At 40.7% G+C, this 9,257-nt stretch overlaps 1 protein-coding gene across 1 annotated transcript; it reads left to right on the top strand.

Moving 5' to 3' along the window:
- Positions 1-802: 802 nt before the first annotated feature.
- Positions 803-7,670, top strand: LOC131252842 (cyclin-dependent kinase F-1-like). Its single transcript, XM_058253590.1, has 2 exons — positions 803-1,379; positions 6,527-7,670. Exons 1-2 carry the CDS (start codon positions 879-881, stop codon positions 7,478-7,480), a joined length of 1,455 nt encoding a protein of 484 aa, XP_058109573.1. The 5' UTR covers positions 803-878; the 3' UTR covers positions 7,481-7,670.
- Positions 7,671-9,257: the final 1,587 nt, after the last annotated feature.

Raw genomic sequence — 9,257 nt, 5'->3', positions numbered from 1 at the left:
TAAATGGAGGTAAATGAATTTGGAGCGTACTCAATTTGATTTAAATTTGAGTAAATGCAATATATGTGAAATTAAAATATTCAGTTTGGAGAAGAGTACAAAGAAAGAATTGAAATGCTTTGGTATTTTTCAATATAGTTAAAGGAATGCATACAAGATCTCCAAATCCGCTTTAATATTATAGAAAAGTGTACATATGTAATATTTAATATAATAATTACCCATTAAAATATATACTTTAGTAAAAAACATGAAATTTTATCACTCGAGTAAACCAGATTTATAAGGATTACATACAAGTAATTTTTCGGTGTTTTTAACCATCAATTTAAATGGTTAACCTTTAAATGGTTTGGATCATTCTATAAATGTAATTTTAATGAAATGATACTAGTATGGGAGGTGTATGATGGACATGTATATAGCAGTATTTTTATAATTTATTTACCAGTTCGAGTTTCTAAGTAACTCAAAAAAACATTTCACCCATTTACTTGCAAATCTACTTCAAATAACATTTACCTCCGTTTACTCGGTACATCCACGGAACGGACGATGAACAATGGCCATACTCTACGTAATTAAAATCCATACCGAGGCATGGCAACAACAAAGCTATAGGATACACCCATGCTTGAATCTGAAATCCATTCCATCCATCATTTGATCCAGTTCATGTTGTTTATGATAATTTAAAAAAATAAAAAAGAAAAAAACAGACAAAATTCAAGTGGACCACACCAGAGGGAATAGTGGAAATGTGAATACCCACCTCAGACTAATACAACCGTGTCCCGCCTCTCTCACTCTCTCTCTCTCTCTCTCTCTCATCCAAAACCTAGATTCTTTCCCAATCCTCTGCAATTCCTCTTCCATCCATGGAAGCTTCTCGTCCCTCTCGGAAGAGCTGGAGCATCCACACCCGCACCGAAATCACAACCCGTTACGAAATCCTCGACCGTATCGGATCCGGCACGTACTCCGACGTCTACCGCGCCCGTCGCGTGTCGGACAACCTCATCGTAGCGCTCAAGGAGATCCACGACTACCAGAGCTCCTTCCGAGAGATTGAGGCCCTCCAAACGCTACAAAACTCCCCCAATGTCGTCTCCCTCCTTGACTACTTCTGGCACGAGGATGATGATGAAGATGCTGTCCTTGTCCTTGAATTCCTCCCTTCCGATCTCGCCTCCGTCATCCAGCACGCCAAACGGAACTGCTCGGATGGGATGTCCGTTGGCGAGATTAAGAGATGGATGGTTCAGATCCTCCAAGGGGTTGATGCGTGCCACCGGAATTTGGTGGTCCATCGTGATCTCAAGCCGTCGAATCTTCTCATCTCCGCTGACGGTGTTCTCAAATTGGCAGACTTCGGTCAGGTAATTACAACATGCTATGTGTGTAATCATTCGCATTTTGACGATTTAGGCCGTTCAGACAATGGGCCCTACTATAGGAAGGGGTAGGGCTGAAGAATTGTATTGATCGGATTATCCCATCCATCCGATTGGGCTGCCATCAAGTGGATGGCGAAAAAGGGAATCTGGCAAAATTCAATGGTTAGGATTGTTCAGTCTGAGTGATTTTTGGACCATGCGTCAATAACATTGGGGCCCATTATGTGGATTTTCTAGATTGGTGGGAATGTAGTCCACATGATTGTGTCTGTGACTTACCTTACTCTGCCAGAAAATGGTATGATTCCTCCGTTGTTCAGCTCAGTATTCTAATGCTTATGGAATTGTCAAGTTCATATCTTGGTAATTGAATTGCATGTATTGTTTGAGTTTACATCTTACATTTGAGAGATGAATCTGATTGTAGCTGGAATTAGTAGGAAATGGACTAAATTAGCACCCAGTTCACCTATGTCTAGATATCAGATTATGCAATTTGGGATTGTGCTTGGGCTAGTAACTGCTCTATTGTAACTCGTTTTCGACTTTATAGTTGCAGTGGATCCACTTGGTGATCTTATCCCTTCTCTGTGGGTTAGTTATGCCACCAGTTTCCAATATCTTGTATGTAATCGTCACCCTTGATGCCTTGTATGGTTGTGTACTTGGAATGGTCTGAATCAAGTTTGCATCATGCAACACACTGCAGGTGGTATTTGAGCCTTTTTGGTGCCACATGACAAAAAATAATGTGAAGTGGATGATCTAGCCACCTATCAAGAACCTACTCGAAGTCTTGGTATTAATTGTTGCTCTTTAAGTATAGGGAATATGCTAATTTTTTGTTCATGTCGGTGTCATGGTAGTAAAAAATGGTTATGTTATAGTCATATTGACCGTTACATAAAGGAAACAATCACCATTACGTGATACAGTGGTGAATTAGTCTCTTCTAAAAAAATGGGCCATGTAAGTTGACATAGGCCAATACGTCCATTATGGGCACAATTATTGGCCAATATAGCCATAAATGTCATCATCATTATCATCTAAGCCTCATCACAATTAATTAGATCGGCTATATGTGTATCTACATTTTCCTCTCTATATGGGCAAGCTGCCGAAGCATCTCTAGGACAATGTCACAGAGAAAAAGGAAGGAAGATTGGCAAAATAGAAGATTAGACACTTATCTTTAGGGGGAAGATTTACTTTGATAAAAACGGTAATGACAAGCATGCCATTATATTTTACATCCCTTTTCAAATGTCTGAAGTCGGTATTGAACCATTTGAAAAAGTTGAGGCATGAATTTTTATGGCAAGGCTCAACAAAGACTCGGAAATTTCACTTATTGAAGTGGGACGAAGTGTGTAAGCCGAATAGGGAGGTTGGGCGGTGGTGAAGCCACTAGAAGCTATTAATGAAGCATTGGTAGGGAAGTGGCTGTGAAGATTCGGGTCAGAGGATGGTTGTTTGTGGCGCTTGGTGTTGGTTGGAAAGTATGGAGCCTTAACAAATTGGAGGTGGGTAAAAGGGTCCTCATTGTATAGAGCTTTCTGGATTTGGAAGGCAATTGAAAGTGTCGTAGCCAAGTCAGGGTAGGCATCTAATTCAAAGCCAAGGATGGTGAGAGCGTGTGGTTATGGGAAGATGCCTGGATAGGGAAAGACCCCTCTAATATGAATTTCCTAGTCCGGCCAAGTTTGCAACAAAAAGCAATATTACAATTGTAAAATGTTTCTCTTATTCAGGAAAAGAAGGTGGGTAGACTGTGGAAGAAATCTATCAGACAAGGAGATTGATGAGATTGCTAGGGCTTCAACTATGCTCCGGGCCCTTAGCCTTTCACCAGGGTAAGAGACACCCTGAGTTGGGGAGCGTCGAAGTCGGGCAAGTTTTCAGTAAGGCCCTTCTATAGCTTAATCAATCACAACACAAGGGGTCAACATTGGGTTTAATTCTGGCAGCTTGGGTATGACAGTGTAGCGCCTCTCCTATGGTGGCAGTCTTTGCTTGTCTAACGGGTAGAAGTAGAGTGCTCATCATAGACAACCTCCATAAAAAGCGATGATTATCCCAACATGTGTCCCACGTGTCTTAGCGACGCAAAATTAGTAAACCACTTGTTTATTCATTGTCTACCCACAAGGTCAATTTCGAAAGTTTGTTGGGAGGGTTTCGAAATCCCGTGAGTAATGCCTGCATCATTTGAATGGGTTGTTGCAAGCTAGGCATGAGGGTGGTCATAGTAAGGAACGAAAGCTTTTGTGGACATTGTCTCTATTAATGGGTCTTTGGTCTAGATGGGATGAAAGGGCAACCACTACTTCAAAGCCAAGTGCAAGTTGGCGTCAAGGATGATTGAGCAAGCTAAAGTGAATGTAGAAGCCTAGGCATTTTCGTTGAATATTGATGTCAAGGTATTCCATAACGGTAATGCTGGTCGTAATGGCCATCACCGTTACCTTTACGATATAGGTCGTAACAGTTGTTACGGCCCCCGTAACGGCCGTTACGGTCTCTTTTTTATTTTTATTTTTATTTAAAAAAAAAAACCCTAAAAAACCTATGTCTATCCCGTAATGTTGAAAAAAAAAAAAGTCTAAAAAACTTGTACATGCTCCGTAACAGACCGTTACGAGGCTGTTATGGCCTTTATAGGGGATGTAACAGGCCATTAACGGCGGTTATGGGTCATTTTTTTCCATAATAGTTATTGCAACTGTTACAACCCCATAACATGTAACGGTTGCTACCATTACCTTTACGTAACAGCCTTTACGTCACACCATGATTGATGTAGATGGTCTCTTTTAGTCTCCTTTGAAGCTTTTGTAGTTTTGTGCACTTTTGGCACTCTTTTAATAAAATTTTCATCACCTTTCAAAATAAAAATAAAAATTGGGGGGTTAGCCACATGAATCGTATTCTACCATTCCACTCTAACAAGGGCCATACCTTCAGGTAAACCATAGGTTAGCAAATCTTTTCTTTCTACCTCCATCCACATCCTTTTGGACCTATCCCTTGCCCTTTTAGAGCCTTCAAATGCTAACTCACTCCTAGCTGGTGTGGTTTTTGGTCTCTATTGCATGTGACTAAATCATCTAAGTCTACTTCCCCTCATATTATTACTCATTGGTGCAACTCCTAAATTCCCTCAAATGCATTTACCAAAGGATACTTGTCAAAAACTACCTTTAGGGGGAAGGAGTTGAGATGGAAAAAAAAGAAGAAGTCATCTTACCACTTATCCATCTTAACATCCTCATTTCAGCTACACTCATCCTAAGAACATATTGTTCCTTAACTACCCACCATTTTCTCATAAAGCATGGGATGGTCTTATAGCTATCCCTATAAATTTTCCCTTTCAATTTGAGTGGTACATTATGAAATTTTTTACTCTCTCTCTCTCTCTCTCTCTCTCGCCTTTTTTTTTTTCACTTCTTTATTCATTCTAACCATGAAGAAGCTTGAAAACTAATTTTAAACTAGATTTAGGCCTATTTTGAGGATCAAAACACATAATTTGAGTGGGATTCACCTTTCAAAAAATATTTTTGAGTTGGATTTGATGAATCAAAGCAAAGTGGATCATTTTGGGAAATATTGAATGGAGTAAACCATTACTCTTTGTTTTAAATTTTTCCATCTTTTTATTGTATTTATTTGTAACAGGCCCTAAATCATGCTTGGTTTGTGTTTGATTAGGGCCTATTTGGTAGGCTTTCAGCTGGTCAAGCTGATGGTACCCGGAAAACAGCATTCTTAGCAAAGAATGGCCTGTTACACCATCAAATACATGTCCAAAACCAAAAAAGAATTCGTATTTGGGATCCCTAGAAAAAGGGCAGTAAACCATCACCGTCAATATCTAAAGAGCTCCCCCCTCCCTCTTTCAAGGAGCTTCATCAGAAAATTGTTTCCATTTGATTTGGATTGGTTTAATTGGAACAAAAGAACAAGGTTAAAAATGACTGTAACTAGCAATCTGCTTCTACACTATATTTATGTTCTTCATATGATATGTAAGCTGTAGCATGAATCTACACCCATTTAGCACGGAGAAGGTTTTGATGGTGATGATATAAATGTGTAACATGAAGTTTGAATCACTGACCTCATTGTCAGTCTATATCTGAGTCTACTTTGTGAGAGTAGTTGTAGCCAGATATCTTCAAGTGTGGTCTCCGGATTCCAAGGGTTAGACCATTTTTTTTTTTTTAATGATTAGATAACAGATGTATTTCCAGAGAAACCAGTTGCCAAAAAAATAGGTTTCAAGTGTTGGATCCATGATAATGAGAATATTTAATGATCAGTAAAACAAGGCTGGCAACTTGGACTTGGTAGAGGTTCAGTTATTTTCCATCTCAATTTATGCTTCAGGAGCTATAGAATTAAATGTGTTGGGAATTTGGCAGCCCATTTTAACCTTTGGATTTGCTGCCGGAAGTAGAAATAGTTGTTAGAAACAATGCAAGAAATGGATGCAGCCACGCAAGAAACCGTTAAGTGAAACATTGCACTTTACAACGATAGCAATTGTATTTTAGCAACAAGCATGAAACAAATGCAGAAAACAAGAAAAGTTGGTAACTGTTGTTGCTGCTGCTGCTTTACAATTCTGTTATTTACACCATCATCATTGGCCTTTTCCCAAAGGCAGTTACCATTTTTCTCGTGCATCTTCTTGGTGGTGATTTGTGTATTTCTGCTAATGTTGGTATACCTATCTAGCATCATCTTTCAGGTATATGAAAGTTTTGCAGCCTCTAAGCTTATGAGAAAATTGTCTGGTGTTGGTTTGCCAATCGAGGAAATTTCAGGAGCATAGATTTGTTCTGCAAATTATATCACATAAATGGGCAAGATACTTAAAACCAGAGACTAAGTATGTTCAGGCATCCCATTTTAGAGTTGGACTCTTTGTTGACTGCCATGTTAGACTACCATGCCCTTTACATTTCATCTTCATATAGGTGGTCACTGATATTTCCTCATGCATATCTTATGCTGCAATTCATGTGCTTTTGTAAATGCTAATATATATCCAATAGCTGTGGGAGACATTTTAAGTGTATGACTTGGAAATGTGAAATTTGGTGGCGTTGGTTTTCCAGTCGAGAATACTTATACCAGAGCCAAGATTTGTGCCCATAGACGATAACCCACATGGGCAAGATCCTCAAACCCAGGAATGGAATCTCCAACAGCCTGAAGTTATTCCAAATCCAGAAGCAGAAAGTTCATGGCCAGAAGGTTCCAGGAACCCGTCAACTGTACTCCAAGAGCCCAGGCCTTTACATGAAGAAGGTTCTTTGCAAGGGCTAGATGGCCTCAAGTCCAAAGATCCTGTGGATGAAACTGACGTGGAGGCAAAGCTTCCTGACAGTGATGTATCTTGCCTCGCTACCTGCACTACGAGCGACATGGACGACGATCCTTTCAATAACTCTTATTCTTATGAGACAGATGAGGGGGGAGAGGATGAATCCAGGGCCTTCACTTCCTGTGTCGGCACTCGATGGTTTAGGGCTCCAGAACTACTCTACGGATCCACGAACTACGGACTTGAGATCGACCTGTGGTCGTTGGGTTGCATTTTCGCCGAGCTTCTCAGTCTAGAGCCCCTGTTCCCTGGAACATCAGACATCGATCAGCTTAGTAGGATCATCAATGTCGTGGGCAACTTAAATGAAGAAACTTGGCCGGGCTGTTCAAAACTTCCCGACTATGGAAAGATTTTCTTTAACAGGGTTGAAAATCCACTCGGTTTGGAAGCATGTCTACCAAACTGCTCTGGCACTGAAATCAATCTTGTGAAGAGACTCATTTGCTACAACCCGATGAATAGAGCTACTGCAATGGAACTACTTCATGACAGGTATTTGAATGAGGAGCCTCTGCCAGTTCCTACAAGTGAGCTCAGAGTCCCTTCTAGAAGCGACAGCCAGGATGAGAACTCCCAAGGAGAGTGGTGTGACTACAAGGATTTTGATTCGGATTCTGATCTTGAGTTTGGCAGCGTCGATGTCTCAACCACCGATAAGGGCTTCTCTATTCAATTCTCTTGAAACAACGGAATGAAAAAAGGTATTGTGGAAAATTATATTTTTCATTACATTCTTTTAGTGATCAGATGAATCCTACATAGTTGGATTACCAATTTGGTAAGTATTCGATGCAGATTACATAGAAACCTTTGATGGTGTGTTGTATAAAACATTAAAACTGCAATTTTGTATCTAAAAGAGATTTTGTTCATGAGATCAGTTTTTAGTAGTCTGCTAACCTGTGGTGACTGTGTCACGTGTGCTAGACCAGGCCGTTCATCATACACCACATCATGGGTGCTTTCGTGGAGCCTAAAAAGTGAGGCCAATCTGATTGGCATGCAAGTCATGTATGAGAAATGGGGACGCAGATTCCATCCTACCCCTGCCAGGATGGACTCAGTACCAACAGGAGCTCTGTGGGACCCACTGTAATGTATGTGTTTTATCCACTGTCCATCCATTTTGCTAGATTATTTTAGGAATTGAGACCAAAAATAATGCAGATCCAAAGCTCAAGTATACCACACCACAGCAATCAGTGGGGATTGAATGCCTACCATTGAAAACTTCTTGGGGGCCACAGAAGTTTCTGATCAAGCTTATGTTTGTGTTTTCCTTTCATCCAGGTCTATGTGACCTTATGAACAGGTTGGATGGCAAATAAACATTATGGTGGGCCCTAGGAAGGTTTCAATGGTGGCATCATTATCACCACTGCTTGCTGTGGTGTGGCCCACTTGAGACTTGGGTATGCCTCCTTTATGAGCCCATGCCTTAAAATGACATGTTAAAAGGGATGTACTGTCCCGGCAGGGGTAGGATGTTGAAATGATTGACAGCATCTGATATCGCATGCCTGACAGGCCTTATTTTCAAACCAGGGTGTGGCACAGATGACAAACAGCCAGAAGATTGAAGATTGTTGGAATGAAGATTGAAAATCAAGCGGGCTCCTGGATAAAGCAGCATGCGGAGGGTGAGATATGGCTCCCGCACCATTTGTGTTGGAGCTCTTATACTCATCAAGTGCTATAAGATACAAGGCTAGGCACCTTTGATAGCTCCACTCCCATTTTCTGATGATGGTGATTCATCCACCATAAACAGCAAAGTTCAACAGCCCATCCGACTGTCCAAACCACTGATCCTATCATGGGTGAAGTATAATCACAGATCTGATAACAACGGTAAATATCTTATTTTACCTATTGAATTGTCCATGTTAGGATGTATTGGCAAACACAACAAAAATTACCTCCATCGTGGAAATTTTATTTTTTATTTTTTTAAAAAAGGGTAACCCGTAGACATGATGTCCTTCTATATTCTAACCCTCAATCTGTAGACCACAAATTGAAAAGTCAAGAATGCTCCATCAAGGCAACTTTTTAGCTTTGCACCATAGACAGCAGGATGCAGCAAGCCAACAGCCTAGATTACTGGATGGTGGGCACCCCTGCTACTGCCGCACTTGGTTTCACCTCAACAAAGAAACCGACCCAACAATTCCTCGACACCGCAGCAGCAGCAGCCTCATCAGGCAAGGAAAATGAAACGCTTATACATGTTGACAATGATCTAGTCTCGTGAAAAAGGGACAAACCAACCTAAAGGAACTAGTTCCTCTCCCACTATCCAGTTAAAACACTCAAGGATTCGCCACTTCCACCACAATTTCTTTACTGTAGAAGTGGATTCAAATTAGCCTCTCTCTCTCTCTCACTCTCTGAGAGCAGCCGCTCCCCAAACGGCACTATCCACCTTAAAAGGACCTGAGAAGGCTGCTACAGTCTAC

Source organism: Magnolia sinica, chromosome 8 (assembly GCF_029962835.1).
Source record: "Magnolia sinica isolate HGM2019 chromosome 8, MsV1, whole genome shotgun sequence".
Lineage (NCBI taxonomy): Eukaryota > Viridiplantae > Streptophyta > Magnoliopsida > Magnoliales > Magnoliaceae > Magnolia > Magnolia sinica.
Note: the sequence above shows the minus strand (reverse complement) of the source record. Positions and strands in the feature narration are given on the sequence as shown.

Bases quoted from the DNA above. Each gene is read 5' to 3' on its own strand.
- LOC131252842 (XM_058253590.1), top strand. From the start codon at position 879: ATGGAAGCTTCTCGTCCCTCTCGGAAGAGCTGGAGCATCCACACCCGC. The intron at 1,380-6,526 runs GTAATTACAACA...TTGGTTTTCCAG, and splicing joins AATTGGCAGACTTCGGTCAG to TCGAGAATACTTATACCAGA.